We start from the raw sequence: 27,735 nt of genomic DNA on the forward strand, positions 1-27,735 counted from the left end.
TTTCACGTCAGCACAGATTTCAGTCACCTCGTGTCCGGGAGGTTGGATCTCAGACATGTTTTGAGCTGGTCATAGTGAAGGACACAAGGTGTCAGTTCTAGTGAGAACCATTTCCAGGAAGCCATTTTCCACTCTTGAGTGAGCAACCGCTGCACCTCATGCAAGGTAGGAAGAGCCTGCGTACGTCACCCTCCCATGATGTGGTCAGCACGTCAACTGCATGGGCAGGGCGCCAGATAACATCCTGTGCGCTGCTGAGCTGAGCTGGGGCGCGGCCACCTGTCTGCACCAGCAGCACCATGTCGCCCATGGTCGTCAGCCTGGCGTGTTTTGGTGAGTCCCGGAAGGGAATCGACGGAGGAAGCGCTGGGGTGGAGATCTGGGCCTGGAGGGGAGATCTGGACCTGGAGGTTGAGTTATGGGCCTGGAGTGGAGATATGATCCTGGAGTGGAGATCTGGGCCTGGAGGGGAGATCTGGACCTGGAGGTTGAGTTATGGGCCTGGAGTGGAGATATGATCCTGGAGTGGAGATCTGAGCCTGGAGTGGAGATATGGGCCTGGGTGGAGATATGAGCCCGGAGTGGAGATCTGGGCCTGGAGTGGAGATATGATCCTGGAGTGGAGATCTGGGCCTGGAGTGGAGATATGGGCCTGGGGTGGAGATATGATCCTGGAGTGGAGATCTGGGCCTGGAGTGGAGATATGATCCTGGAGTGGAGATCTGGGCCTGGAGTGGAGATATGGGCCTGGGGTGGAGATATGATCCTGGAGTGGAGATCTGGGCCTGGAGTGGAGATATGATCCTGGAGTGGAGATCTGGGCCTGGAGTGGAGATATGGGCCTGGGGTGGAGATATGATCCTGGAGTGGAGATCTGGGCCTGGAGTGGAGATATGGGCCTGGAGTGGAGATCTGGGCCTGGGTGGAGATATGGGCCTGGGGTGGAGATATGGGCCTGGGATAGAGACATGGGCCTGGCATGGAGGGATGGGCCTGGAATGGAGATATGGGCCTGGGTGGAGATATGGTCCTGGGGTGGAGATCTGGGCCTGGAGTGGAGATATGATCCTGGAGTGGAGATCTGGGCCTGGAATGGAGATATGGGCCTGGAGTGGAGATCTGGGCCTGGGTGGAGATATGGGCCTGGGATAGAGATATTGGCCTGGAGTGGAGATTTGGGCCTGGAGTAGAGATATGAACCTGGAATAGAGATAGGATCCTGGAGTAGAGACATGAGCATGGAGTGGAGATACGGGCCTGCAGTGGAGATACGGGTCGAGAGTGGAGATATGGGCCTGGAGTGGAGATCTGGGCCTGGGCTGTAGATCTGGGCCTGGAGTGGAGATAGGAGCCTGGAGAGGAGACATGTTCCTGGAGTAGAGATATGGGTCTGGAGTGGAGATAGGAGCCTGGAAGGGAGATATGGGTTTGGAGTGGAGATAGGGACCTGGAGTGGAGATACGGGCCTGGAGGGGAGATATGAGCCTGGAGGGGAGATATGGCTTTGGAGTGGAGATATGAGCCTGGAGTGCAGATATGAGCCTGGAGAGGAGATATGGGCCTGGGGTGGAGATATGGGCCTGGAGTGGAGATATGGGCCTGGAGTGGAGATATGGACCTGGAATAGAGATAGGATCCTGTAGTAGAGACATGAGCGTGGAGTGGAGATACGGGCCTGCAGTGGAGATACGGGTCTAGAGTGGAGATATGGGCCTGGGCTGGAGATCTGGGCCTGGAGTGGAGATAGGAGCGTGGAGTGGAAATATGTTCCTGGAGTAGAGATATGGGTCTGGAGTGGAGATATGGACATACACTGCAGATCTGGGCCTGGAGGGGACATATGAACCTGGAGGGGAGATATGGGTTTGGAGTGGAGATATGAGCCTGGAATGCAGATATGAGCCTGGAGAGGAGATATGGGCCTGGGGTGGAGATAGGGGCCTGGAGTGGAGATAGGAGCCTGGAGGGGAGATATGAGCCTGGAGGGGAGATATGGGTTTGCAGCAGAAATATGGGCCTGGAGAGGATTCCGGGCCTGGAGTGGAGATATGAGACTGGAGTGGAGATATGGGCCTGGAATTGAGACATGTGCCTGGAATTGTGATATGAGCCTGGAGTGGAGATATGGGCCTGGATTGGAGATATGGGACTGGGGTGGAGATAGGAGCCTGGAAAGGAGATATGGGTCTGGAGTGGAGATATGGGCCTGGAGTGGGGATATGAGCCTGGCATGGAGGGATGGGCCTGGAGTGGAGATACGAGCCTGGAGTGGAGATACAGGTCTGGAGTGGAGATATGGGCCTGGAGTGGAGATATGGGCCTGGGGTGGAGATAGGAGCCTAGAAGGGAGATATGGGTTTGGAGTGGAGATATGGGCCTGGAGTGCACATATGGGCCTGGCGGGGAGATATGGGTTTGGAGCGGAGATATGGGCCTGGAGGGGAGATATGGGCCTGGAGTAGAGATATCAGCATGGAGTGGACATATGGGCCTGTTGTGTAGATCTAGGCCTGGGGTGCAGATCTGGATCAGGAGGCTTGGTCTCTGCACAGCTGAGATCCCTGTTGCGGGGGCAGGTGGGCAGCCAGGGTGAGTTTACCTTCAGCCCAGCAAGGGCCTGGCTGCCCAGACGCACAGCCCCGTGGGGGCAGCACGGGAGGCCCTGGTTTGCCTGCAGATGGATCATCCATCATGATCTTTCTTTCCAGGGTTCTTCTTGGTCCAGAGGGCCTGTCCACACACGGGTGAGTCCTTCCCCAAACCTTAGGGTGTCATCTCTCCACCTAAGAGGATTTTCCTGAAACAGGAGGGAAGTCCTATCAGACAGTCTCTCATAAACTAAGAAGGGGGGACCCTGGGGTGCTCGGCTCACACTTCTGACCTCGTCCTCTCTGGCCTTTCTTACCCTTGGCTGAGACAAGCTCTGTGAAGACCGGGGTGAGCTTGGGGTGCTCCAAGCTGAGGTGTGCAGGGAGGAAGTGGTGTCAGCGACTGAGGAAGGGAGGGAAGCAGTGCTAGGAACAGCAGGTCCTCTGAGGACAAAGGTGTAACTCACACCCTCCAGTGTTTCCATGGCGGTCAGGGCTGCAGTGTGGCTGCTGTCATTCTACCAGAAGAGGTGGGGAAACCACAGCCATGACCCTGACATTCCAAATCTCTGATGGGGACTCAGTTCATGCACTGGCTGATATTCCATTCACAAAGGACATGCCCTCCATGCCGTGTCCACTTTGTGTTGTTTTATGTGAGTCATCTTGAAGTGTTAAAATCTAGTAAGAGTCCCTTTTTCAGCACTTGTTCAAAGTTCTCAGCTGACACCTTTGTTGTAGGGAGATGCCAGGTCTATGTGGGATGGGTCCCTCCTATAGCCCTGGATACCCAGGTGCGGTAGCAGCCTTAGAAACATGGAAAGGGGAAGAATCTTCTGAGCACACGGAGGGAGGGGCGGCTCCACATCCTCCTCTCTAAGGCGGCCCCTCCTTTTCCCCCAGGTGGTCAGGACAAGACCTTCTTGTTTGCCCGGCCTAGCGCTGTGGTGCCTCAGGGAGGACACGTGACTCTTCGGTGTTACTATCGTGATGGACTTAACAACTTTACCAACTTCACTCTGTACAAAGACGACAGAAGCCACGTTCCCGTCTTCCACAGCCGAATATTCCAGGAGAGCTTCCTCATGGGCCCTGCGACCCCGGCACACGCAGGGACCTACAGATGTCGGGGTTCATACCCGCACTCCCCCACTGAGTGGTCGGCGCTCAGTGACCCCCTGGCGATCAGGGTCACAGGTCAGAGGGCTCCTGTCTGGGCTTCTCCTTGTCCCACCTCCTGAATCCCAGAGCTTCCGCTGGGGGTGTCCGTCAGGGTCCCATCACCCAGGACCTGACTGTCTTTGGGGTAAAGGCGGATTGAACTCAGGGAAATGGGTGCTGTGATGGGAAGAATAACTGTCCCCAATATGGCTACATTCTAATCCCTGGAGTCTGTGACTCTTTACGCTAAAGGACAGGGGACTGAAGGGGAAGATGGAGCTGAGGTTGTTGTGAGTTGACCTTGAGATGGGGAGAGGGCCTGGACTGTCCCACTGGGCTCAGTGGAATCCCAAGGCACCAAACGAGAAGAGGCGGATGAGGAGAGTGGGGATTAGAGCAGCGTAGTGGGAGACTCCATCAGCCACTGTGGGCTTTGAAGGAGGAGGAAGGCCACGAGCCACAATGGCAGGTGGCCTCTACAGACTGGAGAAGTGAAGAGAACTGCTCCGCTGAGTCTCCGTGGTTAGGAAACCAAACAACGATAGCCGGGCATGGTGGTGGGCACGAGTAAACCAACGACTGGATTCAATCGCTTGAATCTGGGAGGAAGTTGCAGTGAGCCAAGACCACACCACTACACTCCAGTCTGGGTGAAAAAGTGACACTCTGTCTCAAAAATCAATTAATTAATCAATTAATTAAAGAAACCAAACAAGGAGAACGTTGGCAACCCCAAGATCAGAAAGGACGGGACGCTGATGCCACCACCAGGCTCCATCCACATAGGGAGGGGTCGATGCTCCTCGAACCAGCACCAGGAGCCACCCTGTGGAAGCTGAGGCCATGGAGAAGGCACAGGCATGGCAGGAGAGGCTCCCAATCCCCACCAGGAACAGGGAATGTGGACACTGGTGCCTGCCTTACTGATCAGTTCATTCCTCCCGCCAGGGACTCCAGTTTGTCCAAAAGAGATTGAACCAGGCTGCTAAGAGCCTGGATATGCAGCCTGCCTGGATCCTCTTCCAGCCCCACATAGACAGCAGGAAACAGATTAGTGGGAAACACATACAACAGCCTAAGAGATGAAGCTGAGCCCAGTGGGAAGGGCGTCCGAGGCTACTAGAGACAGACGGACAGAGAAGAGGGAGGGACACAGATGAAGGGACCTGCACCAGGGGATAAAAGACAGGGAGACACAGAGAGGGAGGAGAGAGACAGACAGCCGGGAGGGGAACCCTCACTCGTTCCAGGTGCCATGGATATGATGACAAAGGGAGACGCCTTCTAAACTCACAACGTCTCTTTCTAGGAGTCCACAGAAAACCTTCCCTCCTGGCCCTCCCAGGTCCCCTGGTGAAATCAGGAGAGACGGTCACCCTACAATGTTCTTCAGATATGGTGTTTGAGCACTTCTTTCTGCACAGTGAGGTGAACTTTGAGAAGCCCTTGCACCTTGTTGGAGAGCTCCACAGTGGGGGTTCCCAGGCCAACTATTCCATCAATTCCACGACGTCTGACCTTGCAGGGACCTACAGATGCTACGGTTCTGTCACTCACTCCGACTATGTGTTGTCAGCTCCCAGTGACCCCCTGGACATCGTGATCACAGGTGAGAGTGTCCGGACATTCTTCTCATTGTCACTGGGACACAGAGTGAATGATCCAGGACTTGGAAGCCCCAGGTGGTCATGAGGAAGATGAGTGTGGGATTCTTATGGAGAGAGACTCACTTGGGGAGGTCTGTACCAACAGAGACAGAGAAACAGTAGACACAAGTACAGACCAGGTGTCATAACAGAGGACAGACACAGGGGCCATACAGGGAGGTAGAAAAGAGAGAAAGAGTTAAAGGGGACACTCAGACACAGACATGTCCCAGAGAGAGTCGTCCTTCTGTGCTGACGTTGCTCAGAGACTTGGCACAGATTAGAAATTTCATTTCTGTTTTACCTCCACAAAGCGTTTCTACCAGGAGAACCCAAGGACACCCATATTTCTGTCCTGAGTCAGCCCCTGTGGCCTCAGACCTTGTGGCACCTACAGATGCCGTGTTTGTTCTGACACCTCTGCCTTCTGTGCAGTGGAGAGTCATTGTCCCAGGATATCATGGCCGCAGAACACCAACCCCTGTATGCTGTGTGTACTTGGGGTCCCCGCACTGGATTCTGAGGCTCATATTCCACATAATCCTACATATGATCGATTCCTGAGAGACACAGAGAGAAATCAGGAACATCAAAAAGCAAAGACATAAACACATAGAGAATGATCCAGAGGAAGGGGACTGAGAGACACACAGACACATAAAGAGATAGAAGAGAGGGCAGAGGAGTGGAGAGAATGATGGAAGGGAGCAGAGAAAAGCTCCAAAATCAGAACCCTGAGGGAGGGGCACAAAGACAGAGATAGATAAAGATGTGGGGATGGATTGCAGAGATTCCAAATAGAACTAGAGAGACTGAGAGGCAGAGAAAGACAAGGAGATGGAGAGAGACAGATGGTAGATGGATAGATAGATATAGATAGATGATAAATAGGTAGATGATAGGTAGTGGATGGGTTATAGATACTTAGACAGCGATTGATAGATGATACATAGAGCTGATGATGATAGATTAGATAGATAGATAGATAGATAGATAGATAGATAGATAGATAGATAGATAAATGGATCGATAGATAGATAGGTAGATAGACACATAGGTAGATACGTAGATACGTAGATGATACATAGACAGAGAGGCAGACAGATAGAGAGGGAATAGACAGATGATATATAGATATAGATAATAGATAGATGGTGGATATAGACAGACAATTGATAGAGAGAGAGATACATGATACATAGGTATAGATTACAGATAGATAATTGATAGATTGACAGGTGGCAGATAGCTAGATCAATCGATAGATAATAGATAGAAATGTGCAGAAGGTTATGAACAAGACAGAAAGTGAGAAACTCAGAATTAAAGAAAAAGGAAGATCAAGTCAAGAATCCAAGGAGGATCAGAGAGAAGAAAACAATACAAAAAGGGAAAACACACCTCAGGCTGGGGAAGTGAGGTCAGAGACCTAGAGAGACAGAGAAGGTGGAAGGAGGAAACAGACATGAAGAGAGACGGGGTGGAGGGTGAGAGAGAGCATTAGGTCATAGAGCAGGGGAGTGAGTTCTCAGCTCAGATGTGAGGGGAGCTGTGACAAGGAAGAATCTCCCTGAAGAAACTGCCTCTTCTCCTTCCAGGTAAATATGAGAAACCTTCTCTCTCAGCCCAGCCGGGCCCAACGGTTCAGGCAGGAGAGAACGTGACCTTGTCCTGCAGCTCCCAGAACTCGTTTGACATGTACCATCTATCCAGGGAGGGGGAGGCTCGTGAACTTAGTCTCTCTGCGGTGCCAAGCGTCAATGGAACATTCCAGGCCGACTTCCCTCTGGGCCCTGCCACCCACGGAGGAACCTACAGATGCTTCGGTTCTTTCCGTACCACACCCTACCAGTGGTCAGACCCGAGTGACCCACTGCCCGTTTCTGTCACAGGTGAGGAAACCCCATGCCTGTCCCATGTCTTATGATCCCAGAGCCATAGCTGAGGAACTTGCTGCTGATGATGGAGAGAAGCATGGACAGGTTCAGAGAGAAGACCAAGCTTCGGTGTGAGGGTGGGATCAGGACGCAGGATGGCAGAGAGGGCACCTCCAAACCCTCCTGCATGGCCTGCGTGGTGTTCCGCGGTCAGGGCTCCAGGCACCCAGGCAGATGGAGAAACTGGTCAGGACAGACCCAGAGGAGGGAGACTGGGCTCAGTTTGGGGAGATCAGAGGTTCCCTCAGCCCCTGAATCTTACTCATTTCCCAGAAGCCCACCCTGGCCTCTCACTCACACAGACATATCATCACCAGGAACCCTTACACCCTTTCCTTTTCATTTGAAAAAATAATTGTTGAGCTTAAAAATACCTATAAAATTGACCACCTTTACCATTTTTAAGTGTAAAGTCTAGTGGTCATAAATACATTTATATTCTGTTCTGGTTTTTGTTTTGTGTTGTTTTTACCCTCCACCGTTACCTTCCTGGCCTCTGGTAGCTACCATTCTACTCTCTACCTTCTTGAGATCCACTTTAGAGCTCTTGCATAAGGGTGAGAATTGGGAATCTTTGTAATGAGCTCCAGTTCCATCCATGTGGCTGCAAATGTCAGGATGTTACTGTCTCTATGGATGAGTAGTCTCCACTGTGTGTATGTACTACATTCTCTCTATCCGTTCACCCACTGATGGGCAGGTAGGTGGACTCTACATCTTAGCTACTGTGAACTGTGCTGGAACAGTCATGGGAGTGCAGATAGAACTTCCATACACTGAAGTCCTTTCCTTTGGATGTAAACCCGGTAGTGAATTTGTGAAAACTATGAAAATTCTCTTTTTAGTCGTTTGTTTGGTTTTTGTTTTGTTTTTGTTTTTGAGGCAGAGCTTTCCTCTGTAGCCCAGGCTGGAGTGCAACTGACACAATCTAGGCTCATTGCAACCTCCTGGGAGGCAGTGGCCTCCTGGAATCAAATGATTCTTCTGCCTCAGCCTCCCTGGGAGCTGGGATTACAGGTGTACGCCACAACGCCTAGCTACGTTTCCTATTTTTTAGTACAGACAGGGTTTCCCCATGTTGGCTAGGCTGCTCTCAAACTCCTGACCTCAAACGAGGTGCCCGCCTCGCTCTCCGAAACTGCTGGGATTACAGGCATGAGCCACCATGCACAGCCTCTTTTTCGTTTCTTAAAGGACTTCCATACTTTTCTGCATAATGGCTGTACTAATTTACTTTCCTACCAACAGGGTATCAGGGTTCTCCTTTCTCTACCATCTTGCCAGCATTTGTTTTGCCTGTCTTATGGATAAAAACCATTTTAATGGGGTGACATGAAAATTCACTGTGATTTTTCATTTGTATTTCCCTGATGATGAGTGACACTGAACACTTTCATACACATGATGGCCATTTATATGTTTTGTTTGTGGAGAAATATCTGTTCATGTCTTTTGTTCATTTTTTAGTTAAATTATTTGTTTTATTGAGTTATGTGAGCTTCTTGTATTTCTAGTTATAAATCCCGTCTCAGATGCATTGTTTGCAATTATTGGCTCCCATTCTGTGGGTTGTCTCTTCACTTTGTTGGTTATTTGTTTTGCAGTGCAGAAGCTGCTTAGTTTGATGGAATCCCTGTGGTCTGTTTTTTGCTTTGATTACTTGTGTTTTTGAGGTTTTAAACAAAATGTCTTTTCTCAGACAAATGTCCTGAAGCATTTCCCCAATATTTTCTTCTACATGTTTCATAGGTTCAGAACTTAGACTCATGTATTTAATCCATTTGGATTTGACGTTCCTGAATGGTGAGAGGTACAGGTGCAGTTTCATTCCCTGCATGGAGATAACCCGTTTTCCCCGCATCATTTATTGAAAAGACTGTCCTTTCCTGATTGTAGGTTCTTGACACTTTTGTCAAAATGCATTGGATTGGCTGGGCATGGTGGCTCACACCTGCAATCCCAGCACTTTCAGAGGCCAAGGTGGGTGGATCACCTGAGACCAGGAGTTCCAGGCCCGCCTGGCCAACATAGTAAAACCCTGTCTCCACTAAAAGTACAAAACTTAGCTGAGCATGGTGGTCAGCACCTGTCATACCACTAATCGAGAGTCTGAAGCAAGAGAATTGCTTGAATTCAGGAGACAGAGGTTGCTGTGAGCTGAGATTGCAGCTCTACACTCCAGCTTGGGTGACAGAGCAAGATTCCATCTCAAAAAAACAAAAAAGCCGTTGAATGTAGACGCATAGATTGTATCTGTGTTCTTCATTTTACTCCGTTGTTCTATGCCCTTTTCTTTATGCCAGCATCATGCTGTTTTGTTTACTACAGCTCTGTAACATATTTTTAAGTCAGGTAATGTGATGTTCCTGTTTTCTCTCTATATCTTAAAGTCTCGAGACAATGGGTAACACATACAAAAATTATGGAGAAGAGGACCCCAGGACTCCCAGAGCCCAGTGTTGGATAACAGAGTGTTGGCCGTGAACCAACCTCAAAGATTTCCCTGGAGTAGAGGACAGGCACCCTCATTTCCTCACCTCTCTCCTGTCTCTGTTCTAGGAAACCCTTCACGTAGTTGGCCTTCACCCACTGAACCAAGCTCCAAAACCAGTGAGTAAAGAATCCCTCTTATCTCTGCTTTTGGAAACCTGGGGAGGTGGAAGCCTTGGATTCAAGCCTTGGATCAGCACCTCCCAGCTCTGACTGTGGGCCTGTCTTCCACCATCTCTCTGAACTCCAGACACTCCAACAGCAAAAGGGATCTTGGCCCAGCACAGGGCTCAGTGAAGTCTCTTCATCTCTAATTTTCTGTAGCTGAGACCTCCTACAAGCTGAAAGAATGATTGCAAATCTGACATCCTTCTCAGGAAAAATGCAGTGTTCTCCCTGCATTCCTAACTGGAGGATAAATTCCTGGGGGCTTGAAAGAGGGAAGGGAAGGGAACATCTAATGAGGGTGAGGTGTTTTAGAGAAGTTCCACTTGCCAAAGAATGAACTCCTGTGGGTCATCAGGCAACCCTGGCTGACTCAGCAGAGCAAGAGCCTTGCAGTAAAGAGCCTTGCACGCACACTCCGACTCACTGACTCATTCAGCCATGGCCCCATGCTCAGGCTGTGCAGTTAGAATCCTTTTCTATTGTTGCCATAACAAATTTCCACAAAATTGGTGGATGAAAACAAAACGGCTTTTTAATTATCTTACAGTGCTGTAGCTCAAAGGATGAAATGCACCTCACTGGGCTAAAATCAAGGTGACAGCAAGGCTGCCTTCCCTCCGAAGGTTCCAGGCGAGAATCTGCTCTTCATATATCCCAGTTTCTAGAGGCTCCCACGTTCCTTGGCTCCTGGTCCCCTTCCTCCTTCCTCAAAACAGAGCAGGAGAAAGCTGGGTCTCCCGACATCAGGCCGCTTGTCCTAAGGAGACATTCCACATGGTTACCTGTCAATCAAGAAACGAGAGACAATCCATAAGAAGGAACTGCTATGATTAGCTTCTTATTGGAGTCTCTTCTTCCTCCAGGTATCCCCAGACACCTGCATGTTCTGATTGGGACCTCAGTGGTCATGATCCTCTTCACCATCTTCTTCTTTCTCCTGCATCGCTGGTGCTCCAACAAAAAGAGTAAGTCTCACGAAGCAGAGGCCAGAGACCTCAGGTCGTGTGGGGAAGCGGGATGGGAGCACGCGGGTGTGTGTTCCTCACCGGCAGGATGGTCTCTGGCCCAAGGCAGGAGCCACAGAGGCAGAGCTTTCTAGAGAGAGCACCAGACACCCTGTCCCTGCCTTCAGCTCACAGACCATTGCCTGATTCTCAACTGTATCCTCATGTCCCTGCAGCCCCTGACATCCAGGAGAAGGTTCCATGACAGGCAGAAAGTGGGAGGCAGAATCACTGGGATGCCAGTTGAGAGCCGTTCATGGGAAGGGGTCTTGAACTCAGAGAGACAGAATGTCTGAGTCTGGCTGTTGGCAGCTGAGGGACCTCAGGCACCTACGGCCTCCCCTGTGTGTTGGACTCTGCACATGAAATGAGGACCCAGACGTGCCCTCTCAGCTGTTTTGATGACTTTTGTCTCCTACAGATGCTGCTGTAAAGGACCAAGAGCCTGCGGGGGACAGAACGGTGAACAGGGAGGTAGGTGCTCCTCGCCCCAGCCTCGTGGATCAAATCTTATTCCCTAAGAGGCCTGAAGAATGTGAGCCCCTCCCTCACTCAACATTTCCCTCTCTCCAGGACTCTGAAGAACAAGACCCTCTGGAGGTGACATACGCACAGTTGGATCACCGCGTTCTCACACAGGGAAAAATCACTCACCCTTCTCAGAAGCCCAAGACACCCCCAACAGATACCAGCGTGTACACGGAACTTCCAAATGCTGAGCCCAGATCGAAAGTTGTCTTCTATCCATGAGCACCACCGTCAGGCCTTGTAGGGGTCTTCTAGGGAGACAACAGCCCTGCCTCAAAACCGGCTTCACAGCTCCAATGTACCAGCCGCAGGAATCTGAAGGTGTGAGTCTGCATCTTAGGGCATCGCTCTTCCTCACACCACGAATCTGAACGTGCCTCTCTCTTGCTTACAAATGTCTAAGGTCCCCACTGCCTGCTGCAGAGAAAACACACTCCTTTGCTGAGCCCACAATTCTCCACTTCACTTGACCCCAGCCCACCTCTCCAACCTACTGGCTTACTTCCTAGTCCTACTGGAGGCTGCGATCACACCGAGGAACTCACAATTCCAGACATACAGGAGGCTCCCTCTTAACACGGCACTTAGACACGTGCTGTTCCACCTTCCCTCATGCTGTTCCACCTCCCCTCAGACTATCTTTCAGCCTTCTGTCAGCAGTGAAACTTATAAATTTGTTTATCATTTCAATGTAGCTCTCTCCTCTTCAAATAAACACGTCTGCCCTCATCCTTTAGGTAATGTGACTCTTTATTCGCCGAAAGTTTCTGGTGTTATCATTACCATGTCCGTATAGCCCCATATGTTCTGCACTGGGTTCTCACCCCTGGACTCTGAGCTTCTGGAGGCAGAGTGGAGCCTGATTTCTGTCTGGAACTCCAATTTCCACCTAACGATGCAACACATAGGAGGTTGCAAGGATCGTGAATCAGATGAACAAGTGATATTCTTACTCTCTGCAGACCTGGAAAGCTAGCAGAGCCATTCCAAGATGAAACATCTGTAGAGTCATAGGCCTTGTTAGTCTCATCTCCACGGGGACACATGTCAACACATCATCTTTCATACCATAAATACACAGTCGCTCCTCCAGATCTGTGGGGTTTACAGGTGTTTGTTGAGCCAACTATAAATCAAAAATATTCAGAGAAAAAATCCACAAAATTTCAAAAAGCAAAACTATGTTGAATGGACACAAATGAAATGGTATGTAGGCTGTGTCAGGAATTATAAGTAATCTAGAGATGATTTCATGTATATAGGAGGATGAGCATGGGTTATATGCAAACGCTGTACCATTTTATGTAAGAGGCTTGAGCATCTGCGAATTGTGGTATCTGAGCGGAGATCCTGAAACCAATCACTCACGAATAGTGAAGGACGATTGTATCTCACTTTTATTTCTCAATTTTAAATATAAATCATAAAAAATTTACAACAACAAGATTAAAAACAAGAAGTGTTTTATAGTGTGAGAATACGTGTAGATTTATTTTTTTCTATGTGTAACCCTTGGGCCCATGTTATCTATGGAGAAGACATTCTACTCCTCCTTAAACCACACGGCAGCCTTGTGAGCTCTAACGGGACTGTGTGTGCACGGATGTATTTTAGATACTGTTTTCCGATAAGGGTCTCTCTGTGTTCACTCTCTTGAGGATGCTGCACATTCCGTAGGCTTATACAAACCCTTACAATTTGGTAGCTGGAGTCCTCTAGTTTCTTATTATAGGCTATTTGCTACGCTTTTTCTATATTTCTTCAGGCAGAGTCTCGCTCTGTCTCCCAGGCTGGACTGCAGTGGCAGAATCTTGGCTCACTGCAACTTCCACCTCCCAGGTTCAAGCGATTCTCCTGCCTCAGCCTCTTGAGTAGCTGGCATGACAGGTGCCCACCACCAGGCATGGCTAATTTTTGTATGTTTAGCAGAGACATGGTTTCTCTAAGTTGGCCAGGGAGGTCTCGAACTCCCGACCTCCGTTGATCCGCCCACCTCGGCTTCCCAAAGTGCTGGGGGACACTTGATTTTTTATAGCATTATGTTACTGGATATTTCCATACAATTTAAAATGAGGGAGGCAGAGAGACAGACAGAGAGCGAACCATGTGCTGGGACTCTGGAATCTCAGGTCATGAGACAAATTGTAGATAAAGTGACAAAAATCCAGAATTGACATGTTGTGGGTTTTGCTGATGAAGAACAGTTTAAGATTGTAAATAATGGCATAATCCTTCCCTGGGTATTTAAATCATTTAAACTGGTTCTGCTGTCATACTAGAAATACAAGCATGAAACATCCTAATGGTTTATTCGTCACAATTGCTCTGACAACGTTCATAATACCTATTAGATATTTTACATATTACACACTAAGAAGAGTTTGAAACACAGATAAAAACAACAAAAATACATGAAAAGTCTTTCTCGTCAGCACAGATTTTAGTCACCTCGTGTCCAGGAGGTTGGATCTGAGACGTGTTTTGAGCTGGTCATAGTGAAGGACACAAGGTGTCAGTTCTAGTGAGAACCATTTCCAGGAAGCCATTTTCCACTCTTGAGTGAGCACCCGCTGCACCTCATGCAAGGTAGGAAGAGCCTGCGTACGTCACCCTCCCATGATGTGGTCAGCACGTCAACTGCATGGGCAGGGCGCCAGATAACATCCTGTGCACTGCTGAGCTGAGCTGGGGCGCGGCCGCCTGTCTGCACCGGCAGCACCATGTCGCTCATGGTCCTCAGCCTGGCGTGTGTTGGTGAGTCCCGGAAGGGAATCGAGGGAGGAAGCGCTGGGGTGGAGATCTGGGCCTGGAGGGGCAATCTGGACCTGGAGGTTGAGTTATGGGCCTGGAGTGGAGATATGATCCTGGAGTGGAGATCTGGGCCTGGAGTGGAGATATGTTCCAGGAGTAGAGATAGGGTCTGGAGTGGACATAGGAGCCTGGAAGGGAGATATGGGTTTGGAGTGGAGATATGGACCTGGAGTGGAGATACAGGCCTGGAGGGGACATATGAGCCTGGAGTGCAGATTTGAGCCTGGAGAGGAGATATGGGCCTGGGGTGGAGATATGGGCCTGGAGTGGAGATATGGGCCTGGAGTGGAGATATGGACCTGGATTAGAGATAGGATCCTGGAGTAGAGACATGAGCGTGGAGTGGAGATACGGGCCTGCAGTGGAGATACGGGTCTAGAGTGGAGATCTGGGCCTGGAGTGGAGATAGGAGCCTGGTGTGGAAATATGTTCCTGGAGTAGAGATATGGGTCTGGAGTGGAGATATGGACCTGGAGTGGAGATCTGGGCCTGGAGGGGAGATATGAACCTGGAGGGGAGATATGGATTTGGAGTGGAGATATGAGCCTGGAGTGCAGATATGAGCCTGGAGAGGAGATATGGGCCTGGGGTGGAGATAGGGGCCTGGAGTGGAGATAGGAGCCTGGAGGGGAGATATGAGCCTGGAGGGGAGATATGGGTTTGGAGCAGAAATATGGGCCTGGAGAGGAGATCCGGGCCTGGAGTGGAGATATGAGCCTGGAGAGGAGATATGGGCCTGGGGTGGAGATAGGGGCCTGGAGTGGAGATAGGAGCCTGGAGGGGAGATATGAGTCTGGAGGGGAGATATGGGTTTGGAGCAGAAATATGGGCCTGGAGAGGAGATCTGGGCCTGGAGTGGAGATAGGAGCCAGGAGTGGAGATAGGGTCCTGGAGTAGAGATATGAAACTGGAGTGGAGATATGGGCCTGGAATGGAGACATGGGCCTGGAATTGTGATATGAGCCTGGAGTGGAGATATGGGCCTGGATTGGAGATATGGGCCTGGGGTGGAGATAGGATCCTGAAGTGGAGATATGAGCATGGAGAGGAGATATGAGCCTGGAGTGGAGATATGGGCCTGGGGTGGAGATACGATCTTGGAGTGGAGATATGGGCCTGGGGTGGAGATATGATCCTGGAGTGGAGATATGAGCCTGGCATGGAGGGATGGGCCTGGAGTGGAGATATGAGCCTGGAGTGGAGATACAGGTCTGGAGTGGAATTATGGGCCTGGAGTGGAGATATGAGCCTGGAGGGGAGATAGAAACCTGGAAGGGAGATATGAGCCTGGAGTGGAGATATGGACCTGGGGTGGAGATAGGAGCCTGGAAGGGAGATATGGGTTTGGAGTGGAGATATGGGCCTGGAGTGCAGATATGAGCCTGGGGTGGAGATATGAACCTGGAGGGCAGATACGGGTTTGGAGCGGAGATATGGGCCTGGAGTAGAGATATCATCATGGAGTGGACATATGGGCCTGTTGTGTAGATCGAGGCCTGGGGTGCAGATCTGGATCAGGAGACTGGGTCTCTGCACAGCTGAGATCTCTGCTGCGGGGGCAGGTAGGCAGCCAGGGTGGGTTTACCTTCAGCTCAGCAAGGGCCTGGCTGCCCAGACGCACAGCCCAGTGGGGGCAGCAGGGGAGGCCCTGGTTTGCCTGCAGATGGATCATCCATCATGATCTTTCTTTCCAGGGTTGTTCTTGGTCCAGAGGGCCTGTCCACACACAGGTGAGTCCTTCCCCAAACCTTAGGGTGTCATCTCCCCACCTAAGAGGATTTTCCTGAAACAGGAGGGAAGTCCTGTCAGACAGTCTCTCATAAACTAAGAAGGGGGGACCCTGGGGTGCTCGGCTCACACTTCTGACCTCGTCCTCTCTGGCCTTTCTTACCCTTGGCTGAGTCAAGCACTGTGAAGACCGGGGTGAGCTTGGGGTGCTCCAAGCTGAGGTGTGCAGGGAGGAAGTGGTGATGGCGACGGAGGAAGGGTAGGAAGCAGTGCTAGGAACAGCAGGTCCTCTGAGGACAAAGGTGTAACAAACACCCTCCAGTGTTTCCATGACGGTCAGGGCTGCAGTGTGGCTGCTGTCATTCTACCAGAAGAGGTGGGGAAACCACAGCCATGACCCTGACATTCCAAATCTCTGATGGGGACTCAGTTCATGCACTGGCTGATATTCCATTCATAAAGCACACGCCCTCCATGCCGTGTCCACTTTGTGTTGTTTTATGTGAGTGATCTTGAAGTGTTAAAATCTAGTAAGAGTCCCTTATTCAGCACTTGTTCAAAGTTCTCAGCTGACACCTTTGTTGTAGGGAGACGCCATGTCTATGTGGGATGGGTCCTTCCTGTAGCCCTGGATACACAGGTGCGGTAGCAGCCTTAGAAACATGGAAAGGGGAACAATATTCTCAGCACAGGGAGGGAGGGGCGGCTCCACATCCTCCTCTCTAAGGCGGCCCCTCCTTTTCCCCCAGGTGATCAGGACAAGACCTTCTTGTTTGCCCGGCCTAGCGCTGTGGTGCCTCAGGGAGGACACGTGACTCTTCGGTGTTACTATCGTGATGGACTTAACAACTTTACCAACTTCACTCTGTACAAAGACGACAGAAGCCACGTTCCCATCTTCCACAGCAGAATATTCCAGGAGAGCTTCCTCATGGGCCCTGTGACCCCGGCACATGCAGGGACCTACAGATGTCGGGGTTCATACCCGCACTCCCCCACTGAGTGGTCGGCACTCAGTGACCCCCTGGCGATCAGGGTCACAGGTCAGAGGGCTCCTGTCTGGGCTTCTCCTTGTCCCACCTCCTGAATCCCAGATCTTCTGCTGGGGGTGTCCACCAGGGTCCCATCACCCAGGACCTGACTGTCTTTGGGGTAAAGGGGGATTGAACTCAGGGAAATGGGTGCTGTGATGGGAAGAATAACTGTCCCCAATATGGCTACATTCTCATCCCTGGAGTCTGTGACTCTTTACGCTATAGGGCAGGGGACTGAAGGGGAAGATGGAGCTGAGGTTGTTGTGAGTTGACCTTGAGATGGGGAGATGGCCTGGACTGTCCCACTGGGCTCAGTGGAATCACAAGGCACCAAACGAGAGAAGGAGGAGAGGGGAGTGGGGATTAGAGCAGCGTCGTACCAGCGTCTCGTACAGTGGGAGACTGTACCAGCCACTGTGGGTTTTGAAGGTGGAGGAAGGCCACGAGCCACAATGGCAGGTGGCCTCTATGGGCTGGAGAAGTCAAGAGAACTGCTCCGCTGAGTCTCCAGCGGGAACGCGGCCCTGTAGATGACTGGATTTTAGCCCAGGGAGAACTGGATCCAATTTCTGTCTCCAGAAGTGGAAGGGGTCAGTGTGTTCTCTCCTGCTGCCATGTTTGTGATAATTTTCTGCCGCAGCAACAAGAAACCAACACAGGAACATGGTGAAAGACAAGTTAAGAAACCAAACGATAGCTGGGCATGGTGGTGGGCACGAGTAAACCAACGACTGCATCCAATCGCTTGAATCCGGGAGGCAGAAGTTGCAGTGAGCCAAGACCACACCACTGCACTCCAGCCTGGGTGAAAAAGTGACACTCTGTCTCAAAAATCAATTAATTAATCAATTAATTAAAGAAACCAAACAAGGAGAACGTTGGCAACCCCGAGATCAGGAAGGGTGGGACGCTGATGCCACCACCAGGCTCCATCCACATAGGGAGAGGTCGATGCTCCTCGAACCAGCACCAGGAGCCACCCTGTGGAAGCTGAGGCCATGGAGAAGGCACAGGCATGGCAGGAGAGGCTCCCAATCCCCACCAGGAACAGGGGGTGTGGACACTGGTGCCTGCCTTACTGATCAGTTCATTCCTCCTGACAGGGACTCCAGTTTGTCCAAAACAGATTGAACCAGGCTGCTAAGAGCCTGGACATGCAGCCTGCCATGGTTCCTCTTCCAGCCCCACATAGACAGCAGGAAACAGATTAGTGGGAAACAGATACAGCAGCCTAAGAGATGAGGCTGAGCCCAGTGGGAAGGGCGTCCGAGGCTACTAGAGACAGACGGACAGAGAAGAGGGAGGGACACTGATGGAGGGACCTGCACCAGGGGATAAAAGACAGGGAGACACAGAGAGGGAGGAGAGAGACAGACAGCGGGGAGGGGAACCCTCACTCATTCCAGGTGCCATGGATATGATGACAAAGGGAGACGCCTTCTAAACTCACAACCTCTCTTTCTAGGAGTCCACAGAAAACCTTCCCTCCTGGCCCTCCCGGGTCCCCTGGTGAAATCAGGAGAGACGGTCACCCTACAATGTTCCTCAGATATCGTGTTTGAGCACTTCTTTCTGCACAGTGAGGTGACCTTTGAGAAGCCCTTGCACCTTGTTGGAGAGCTCCACGGTGGGGGTTCCCAGGCCAACTATTCCATCAATTCCACGACGTCTGACCTTGCAGGGACCTACAGATGCTACGGTTCTGTCACTCACTCCCCCTATGTGTTATCAGCTCCCAGTGACCCCCTGGACATCGTGATCACAGGTGAGAGTGTCCGGACATTCTTCTCATTGTCACTGGGACACAGAGTGAATGATCCAGGACTTGGAAGCCCCAGGTGGTCATGAGGAAGATGAGTGTGAGATTCTTATGGAGAGAGACTGACTTGGCGAGGTCTGTACCAACAGAGACAGAGAAACAGGAGACACAAGTACAGACCACGTGTCATAACAGAGGACAGACACAGGGGCCATACAGGGAGGTAGAAAAGAGAGAAAGAGTTAAAGGGGACACTCAGACAGACAGACATGTCCCAGAGAGAGGCGTCCTTCTGTGCTGACGTTGCTCAGATACCTGGCACAGGTTAGAAACTTCATTTCTGTTTTACCTCCACAAAGCGTTTCTACCAGGAGAACCCAAGGACACCCATATTTCTGTCCTGAGTCAGCCCCTGTGGCCTCAGACCTTGTGGCACCTACAGATGCCATGTTTGTTCTGACACCTCTGCCTTCTGTACAGTGGAGAGTCATCGTCCCAGGATATCATGGCCCCAGAACACCAACCCCTGTATACTGTGTGTACTTGGGGTCCCCACACTGGATTCTGAGGCTCATATTCCACATAACCCCACATATGATAGGATTCCTGAGAGACACAGGGACATCAAAAAGAAATCAGGAACATCAAAAAGCAAAGACATAAACACACAGAGAATGAGCCAGAGGAAGGAGATTGAGAGACTCACAGACACATAAAGAGACAGAAGAGAGGGCAGAGGAGTGGAGAGAATGATGGAAGGGAGGAGAGAAAAGCTCCAAAATCAGAACCCTGAAGGCGGGGGCACAAAGACAGAGAAAGATAAAGATGTGGGGATGGATTGCAGAGATTCCAAATAGAACTAGAGAGACTGACAGGCAGAGAAAGACAAGGAGATGGAGAGAGACAGATGGTAGATGGATAGATAGATAGATAGATATAGATAGATGATAAATAGGTAGATCATAGATAATGGATGGGTTATAGATACATAGATGGCAATTGATAGATAGATGATACATGGAGATGATGATGATGATAGATACATAGATCGATAGATAGATAGAGAGATAGATAGACACATAGATAGGTACATAGATACGTAGATGATACATAGAGACAGAGAGGCAGACAGATAGAGAGGGAATAGACAGATGTTACATAGATACAGATATAAGATGGTGGATAGATAGAGAGACAGACAATTGATAGAGAGATAAATGATACATAGATATAGATTACAGATAGATAATTGATAGATTGACAGGTAGCAGATAGATAGATAGATAGATAGATAGATAGATAGATAGATAGATAGATCGATAGATAATAGATAGAAATGTTCAGAAGGTTATGAACAAAACAGAAAGTGAGAAACTCAGAATTAAAGAAAAAGGAAGATCAAGTCAACAATCCAAGGAGGATCAGAGAGAAGAAAACAATACAAAAAGGGAAAACACACCTCAGGCTGGGGAAGTGAGGTCAGAGACCTAGAGAGACAGAGAAGGTGGAAGGAGGAAACAGACATGAAGAGAGACGGGGTGGAGGGTGAGAGACAGAGAGAGCATTAGGTCATAGAGCAGGGGAGTGAGTTCTCAGCTCAGGTGTGAGGGGAGCTGTGACAGGGAAGAACCTCCCTGAAGAAACTGCCTCTTCTCCTTCCAGGTAAATATGAGAAACCTTCTCTCTCAGCCCAGCCGGGCCCCACGGTTCAGGCAGGAGAGAACGTGACCTTGTCCTGCAGCTCCCAGAACTCGTTTGACATGTACCATCTATCCAGGGAGGGGGAGGCTCGTGAACTTAGTCTCTCTGCAGTGCCAAGCATCAATGGAACATTCCAGTCCGACTTCCCTCTGGGCCCTGCCACCCACGGAGGAACCTACAGATGCTTCGGTTCTTTCCGTACCACACCCTACCAGTGGTCAGACCCGAGTGACCCACTGCCCGTTTCTGTCACAGGTGAGGAAACCCCATGCCTGTCCCATGTCTTATGATCCCAGAGCCATAGCTGAGGAACTTCCTGCTGATGATGGAGAGAAGCATGGACAGGTTCAGAGAGAAGACCAAGCTTCGGTGTGAGGGTGGGATCAGGACACAAGATGGCAGAGAGGGCACCTCCAAACCCTCCTGCATGGCCTGGGTGGTGGTCCGTGGTCAGGGCTCCAGGCACCCAGGCAGATGGAGAAACTGGTCAGGACAGACTTCCACCGTTCCCTTCCTGGCCTCTGGTAGCCACCATTCTACTCTCTACCTTCTTGAGATCCACTTTAGAGCTCCTGCATAAGGGTGAGAAATGGGAATCTTTCTAATGAGCTCCAGTTCCATCCATGTAACTGCAAATGTCAGGATGTTACTGTCTCTATGGATGAGTAGTCTCCACTGTGTGTATGTACTACATTCTCTCTATCCGTTCACCCACTGATGGGCAGGTAGGTGGACTCCACATCTTGGCTACTGTGAACTGTGCTGGAACAGTCATGGGAGTGCAGATAGAACTTCGATACACTGGTGTCCTTTCCCTTGGATGTAAACCCAATAGTGAATTTGTGAATACTATGAAAATTCTCTTTTTAGTCTTTTGTTTGGTTTTTGTTTGGTTTTGGTTTTTGAGGCAGAGCTTTCCTCTGTAGAACAGGCTGAAGTGCAACTGACACAATCTAGGCTCATTGCAACCTCCTGGGAGGCAGAGGCCTCCTGGATTCAAATGATTCTTCTGCCTCAGTCTCCCTGGGAGCTGGGATTACAGGTGTACGCCACAACGCCTAGCTACGTTTCGTATTTTTTAGTACAAACAGGGTTTCCCCATGTTGGCCAGGCCGCTCTCAAACTCCTGACCTCAAAGTGCTGGGATTACAGGCATGAGCCACCATGCCCAGCCTCTTTTTAGTTTTTTAAAGAACTTCCATACTTTTCTGCATAATGGCTGTACTAATTTACCTTCCTACCAACAGGGTACCAGGATTCTCCTTTCTCTACCATCTTGCCAGCATTTGTTTTGCTTGTCATATGGATAAAAGCCATTTTAATGGGGTGAGATGAAAATTCATTGTGATTTTTCATTTGTATTTCTCTGATGATGAGTGATACTGAACACTTTCATACACATGATGGCCACATATATGTTTTATTTGTGGAGAAATGTCTGTTCAGGACTTTTGCTCATTTTTTAATTAAATTATTTGTTTTATTGAGTTATATGAACTTCTTATATTTCCAGTTATAAATTCCGTCTCAGATGCATAGTCTGCAAATATTGGCTCCCATTCTGTGGGTTGTCTCTTCACTTTGTTGGTTGCTTGTTTTGCAGTGCAGAAGCTGCTTAGTTTGATGTAATCCCTATGGTTCATTTTTTTGCTTTGATTACTTGTGTTTCTGAGGTTTTAAATAAAATGTCTTTTCTCAGACAAATGTCCTGAAGCATTTCCCCAATATTTTCTTCTATGTGTTTCATAGGTTCAGGACTTAAACTCATGTATTTAATGCTTTTTGATTTCACTTTTGTGAATGGGGAGAGGTAGAGGTGCAATTTCATTCCCTGCATGTAGATAAGCAGTTTTCCCCGCATCGTTTATTGAAAAGACTGTCCTTTCCTGATTGTAGGTTCTTGACACCTTTGTCAAAATGCATCGGATTGGCTGGGCATGGTGGCTCACACCTGCAGTCCCAGCACTGTCAGAGGCCAAGGTGGGTGGATCACCTGAGACCAGGAGTTCGAGGCCCGCCTGGCCAACATAGTAAACCCTGTCTCCACGAAAAGTACAAAAATTAGCTGAGCATGGTGGTCAGCGCCTGTAATACCACTACTCGAGAGTCTGAGGCAAGAAAATTGCTTGAATTCAGGAGACAGAGGTTGCTGTGAGCCGTGATTGCACCTCTGCACTCCAGCCTGAGTAACAGAGCAAGATTCCATCACAAAAAAAAAGAAAAGAAAAGAAAAGAAAAAAAGCCATTGAAAGTAGACACACAGATTATATCTGTGTTCTTCATTTTTCTCCATCGTTCTATGCTCTTCTCTTTATGCCAACGTCATGCTGTTTTGCTTACTACAGCTCTGTAACATATTTTTAAGTCAGGTAATGTGATGTTCCTATTTTCTCTATATACCTTAAACTCTCGAGACAATGGGCAACACATACAAAAATTGTGGAGAAGAGGATCCCAGGACTCCCAGAACCCAGTGTTGGATAACAGAGTGTTCGCCGTGAACCAACCTCAAAGATTTCCCTTGAGTAGAGGACAGGCACCCTCATTTCCTCACCTCTCTTCTGTCTCTATTCTAGGAAACCCTTCAAGTAGTTGGCCTTCACCCACTGAACCAAGCTGCAAAACCGGTGAGTAAAGAATCCCTCTAATCTCTACTTTTGGAAACCTGGAGAGGTGGAAGCCTTGGATACAAGCCTTGGCTCAGCACCTCCCAGCTCTGACTGTGGGCCTGTCTTCCACCATCTCTCTGAACTCCAGACACTCCAAAAGCAAAAGGGATCTTGGCCCAGCACAGGGCTCAGTGAAGTCTCTTAGTCTCTAATCTTCTGCGGCTGAGACCTCCTACATGCTGGAAGAATGATTGCAAATCTGACATCCTTCTCAGGAAAAATGCAGTGTTTGTTCTCCCTGCATTCCTAACTGGAGGATAAATTCCTGGGGGCTTGAAAGAGGGAAGGGAAGGGAACATCTAATGAGGGTGAGGTGTTTTAGAGAAGTTCCACTTGCCAAGGAATGAGCTCCTGTTGGTCATGAGGCAACCCTGGCTGACTCAGCAGAGCAAGAGCCTTGAGTAACAGAGAACAGAGCTCATGCACGCACACTTCGACTCACCGACTCATTCAGCCATGGCCCCATGCTGAGGCTGTGCAGTCAGAATCCTTTCCTATTGTTGCCATAACAAATTTCCACAAAATTGGTGGATGAAAACAAAACGGCTTTTTAATTATCTTACAGTGCTGTAGCTCAAAGGATGAAATGCACCTCACTGGGCTAAAATCAAGGTGACAGCAAGGCTGCCTTCCCTCCGAAGGTTCCAGGCGAGAATCTGCTCTTCACATGTCCCAGTTTCTAGAGGCTCCCACGGTCCTTGGCTCCTGGTCCCCTTCCTCCTTCCTCAAAACCCACAAAGACTGGTCACGTCTCACAGCGCATCACTCAGACCCTTCTTCCTTGTCCACGCCTCTTTCTCTGAACGTTCCTCTGCCTTCTTTCTCATCTTTTAAGGACTTCGGGATTATATTGCATTCACCAAGATAATCCATCATCATCTCCCTAATATCATCCAGGATACCCTCCTTTTCAGTTCAGCTGATTAGCAACCATAATTCCATCTGCAATCTTCATTCCTCCTCTCCATGTAAAATCACATATTCACAAGGTATGAAGGCTAGGACAGGGACATTTTTGGGGTGGGGTGGATTCTCCTGTCTTCCACAAATAGTAAACAGGATGCATTTGGCCTGTGCTCTTGGGACACTGACGTTGCAGACGGGTAAACGAGAGGAAAGAAAATGAATGCACAAGTGGAACTTTAGATGGCTGATCTATTGGGAAATATCTGTGCATAAAATCTATTTATTTATTTACTTATTTATTTATTTTATTTTTTATTTATTTTTATTAAGACAGAGTCTCGCTCTATCCCGTACACTGGAGTGCAGTGTCACGATCTTGGCTCACTGCAACCTCCACCTCCTGGGTTCAAGTGATTCTTCTGCCTCAGCCTCTCAAGTAGCTTGGATTCAGGCACCTGCCGCCACACCTGGCTAATTCTTTTTGTAGTTTTTTGGTAGAGACGATGTTTCACCATGTTGCCCAGTCTATCCCAACTCCCAATCTAAAGTAATCCGACCGCCTCAGCCTCCCAAAGTGCTCGGATTATAGGCGTGAACCACGGCACCCAACCAGAATTTAAACTAAATAACAGATAATGCTGTGTGTATGATTTCAGGTCACAGAGAAGTTCTCACTGATCAAATAGTACTTGTGATCTTAATGAAAAAAATAGACTGAAATCCCCAGAAGACTGGCGGAAGGAGTTTCCACACACAGCAGTCAGCTGTGAAGGCACAAAGGTGAAAACAATGTTATGTGGAAGGAAGAGGCTCTGCCTGAAGTGCTGGGAATGAGATGGGGAGAATTACAAGACCACTGAAGAGAGACAGAGAGCACACTGGGCACACAGGAAACTAAGGAGGACAAGGAGTGTATGTTTTATACGCACAGCCCTTGGATTCACCTCAGGCTAACTAGGAATCCCTACATGATTAATAGTGACTGACATGAACATAAGGGAGGCCCAGGTGCGTAACTGGAATCTAGGAGACTGTGGAAAAGGCAATTCCCGCCCCACTGGTGAAATGTGTTGTGTATTTAGACACTAAATGAATGAAGTGGATGGATACAAGATGTCTATGTGAGGTAGAATACTTCGCAGGGAGGGCTTGCCTGGTTTGATTTTTCCTAATTGTTTAATTTCTTTCTGAGATTTATTTTTCCTACGTGTAAATCAATACCTGCCAGAGGACTGATTGATACATGAGGGGTGGTGCAAAGGAAGAGACCTATTATAATGTAACACAGGAGTTTGTGAACGGTGGCTCACACCAGTAACCCAACATTTTGGGAGGCTGAGGCGGATGGATTCATTGAGGTCAGGAGTTCAAGACCAGCCCGGACAACATGCTCAAACCCAACTCTACTAAATAAACAAAAACTAGCTGGGTGTGGTGGCACCTGCCTGTAATACCAGCTATTCGGGAGGCTGAAGGAGGAGAATGGCTTCCACCCGGGAGGCAGAGGTTTCAGTGAGCCGAGATCGCGTCATTGGACTACACCCTGGGTGGCAGGGTGAGACTCCATCACAAAAAATAAAAATACAAGACTCATAAATCTAATATAACATACACGAATGACAAAAGCACTTCAATCCCAATTATCATTTTTCTGTTTCTCTATAATGACTTCTTTGATCCTTTATCTTATCCATTAGAAAATCAGCCAAAAACGTCTTCCCTGTTTGCTTTCTGTGAGCCTGAGATCATATGGAAAATATGAAAGGCCCCCGAACCCACCAGCACAGGCCCTGGAATAGAGAAAGTTCTCTGTTCATGGCATAAAACTTGCCCCCTCACCCAAATCCCCCATCTCACCCCTACTTCCTATCACATTAAGAGACACAGACAGACCGTGGGAAGGTAAAAACTAATACTCTTTGGAGTTCAGATTTTGGACTCGGAGACCAGCACCAGCACCATCTCCTGGTCACCTTTTGTACTAATTCACAGGACAGGTTGTACCGAAGCAATAGACGATGGAGGGGGTTGTCCTTCCTCCGGACTCTCAGGTAGAACAGCAGCCTAATATAGGACTCCCGAGATCACAAAAAGGAGCACGTTCTTCACGAGCTTCATCATTATTTCCTGGCTGTTTGATATATGACAGTTCTACTTCACTGTTTTGATCTTGATTTTACGTTATTCCTTTTCTTGCTGAATGTAATGTGTTTGAGTCAAGAGGGTTGTAGCTGTAGAAACTGTAAAGCACATTCACTGTGTATCAATCCCAGTCCAGTCTTCCCAGAGAAGACTCTAAACACCTCCTGTACTGCACCTGGGGCTATGCCAGTTTCTATCACTCACCGTCACTCCAGGGAGACAGAACACACAGAGAATACATGACATAGGCAGGTTCATTACTAACAGATAACCAGCAAGTGACAACAGAAGCCTGCATTTCAGTGTGAGCCAGTCCCCCAAGGCTCAGAAAAGCTGCTCGGAACATATGGAGTCACCCCATTTGCACTGCAGCTGGGGGAACCCAGAAAGCAGCCCTGCCTGGGTTTTGTACCCTGGAGCCACAGGAAGCACTGAGCTAAAGCACTGCATGACGTCCTCCTCTGGGAAGAACAGGAAGACAGCCCAGGCTGTTCTGGGACGTTCCTCCTGATCTCAGGATGTTGCCGTCTTAGTCCCTTTTTGAGGCTGTGAAAGAACACTTGAGCCTGGGTAACTTCTACAGAAAAGAGAATTGGTTGACTCACGGTTCTGCAAGGTGTACAAGAGGCAGGACACCAGCATCTATTTCTGGCTGTGGCCTCAGGCTGCTCCTACTCTGGTAGAAGAGACGGGGGCCTACATGTGCAGAGACCACCGAGATCACACAGCAAGACAGGGAGAAACGGGGTGTGATGGAGCTTCCAAGCTCTTTTTAAGAACCAACTCTCCAGAGTACTAATAGAGGGAGAACGTGCTAACCCCGTCGTGTGGGGCAGCATTAATCTATTCATGATGGATCCACCCCCATCATCCAAACACCTCCCGATTGGCCCAACCTCCCACACTCAGGGTTAAATTTCAAAGTGAAGCTTCGGGGGGTCAAATATCCATACGATAGCAGGTGTCTCATCGGCACATTCTGTGGTTATTATGAAAACTATAACTGAGAAAGCAGGAGAAAGCTGGGTCTCCCACCACGTGGGTGCTTGTCCTAAAGAGATGTTTTATGGGGTTGCCTGGCAACCAAGAAATGAGAGACAATCCACAAAGAGGAACTGCTATGGTGAGCTTCTCATTGGATTTCCATCTTCCTCCAGGTATCACCAGACACCTGCCTATTGTGATTAGGTACTCGGTGGCCACCATCATCTTCACCATCCTCCTCTTCTTTCTCCTTCATCGTTGGTGCTCCGACAAAAAGAGTAAGTCTCACAAAGCAGAGGCCAGGGACCTCAGGGCCGTCTGAGGAGGGAGGATGAGGAGGGATGGGAGCACGCAGGTGTGTGTTTCTCACCGGCAGGATGGTCTCTGGCCCAAGGCAGGAGCCACAGAGGCAGAGCTTTCTAGAGAGAGCACCAGACACCCTGTCCCTGCCTTCAGCTCACAGACCATTGCTTGATTCT

The 27,735-nt window shown here is 49.3% G+C and overlaps 2 protein-coding genes across 4 annotated transcripts in view; both read left to right on the top strand.

The window, feature by feature from the left end:
• Positions 1-266: 266 nt before the first annotated feature.
• Positions 267-12,251, top strand: LOC102114867 (killer cell immunoglobulin-like receptor 3DL1). The gene is given in 11 exon segments (XM_065534903.2): positions 267-333; positions 2,709-2,744; positions 3,492-3,785; positions 5,059-5,358; positions 6,994-7,287; positions 9,892-9,942; positions 10,854-10,955; positions 11,416-11,468; positions 11,568-11,723; positions 11,725-11,760; positions 11,762-12,251. Coding segments are annotated over 11 exon segments (1,488 nt in total). The 5' UTR covers positions 267-299; the 3' UTR covers positions 11,894-12,251.
• Positions 12,252-14,209: 1,958 nt separating this feature from the next.
• LOC102116611 (killer cell immunoglobulin-like receptor 3DS1) overlaps positions 14,210-27,735 on the top strand; it is a 30,266-nt gene continuing 16,740 nt past the window's right edge. For 2 of the 3 annotated variants that reach the window (XM_065534906.1, XM_065534905.2), the window contains exons 1-7: positions 14,210-14,276; positions 16,028-16,063; positions 16,811-17,104; positions 18,561-18,860; positions 20,517-20,810; positions 23,132-23,182; positions 27,430-27,534. In XM_065534906.1, the coding sequence (XP_065390978.1) occupies positions 14,243-14,276; positions 16,028-16,063; positions 16,811-17,104; positions 18,561-18,860; positions 20,517-20,810; positions 23,132-23,182; positions 27,430-27,534 (1,114 nt within the window). In that variant the 5' untranslated portion in view covers positions 14,210-14,242. Of the gene's footprint in view, positions 14,277-16,027; positions 16,064-16,810; positions 17,105-18,560; positions 18,861-20,516; positions 20,811-23,131; positions 23,183-27,429; positions 27,535-27,604; positions 27,612-27,735 lie in introns of all 3 variants that reach the window. The other variant, XM_065534907.1, reaches the window with a different exon arrangement.

The sequence above is a fragment of the Macaca fascicularis genome, chromosome 19 (genome assembly GCF_037993035.2).
Source record: "Macaca fascicularis isolate 582-1 chromosome 19, T2T-MFA8v1.1".
Lineage (NCBI taxonomy): Eukaryota > Metazoa > Chordata > Mammalia > Primates > Cercopithecidae > Macaca > Macaca fascicularis.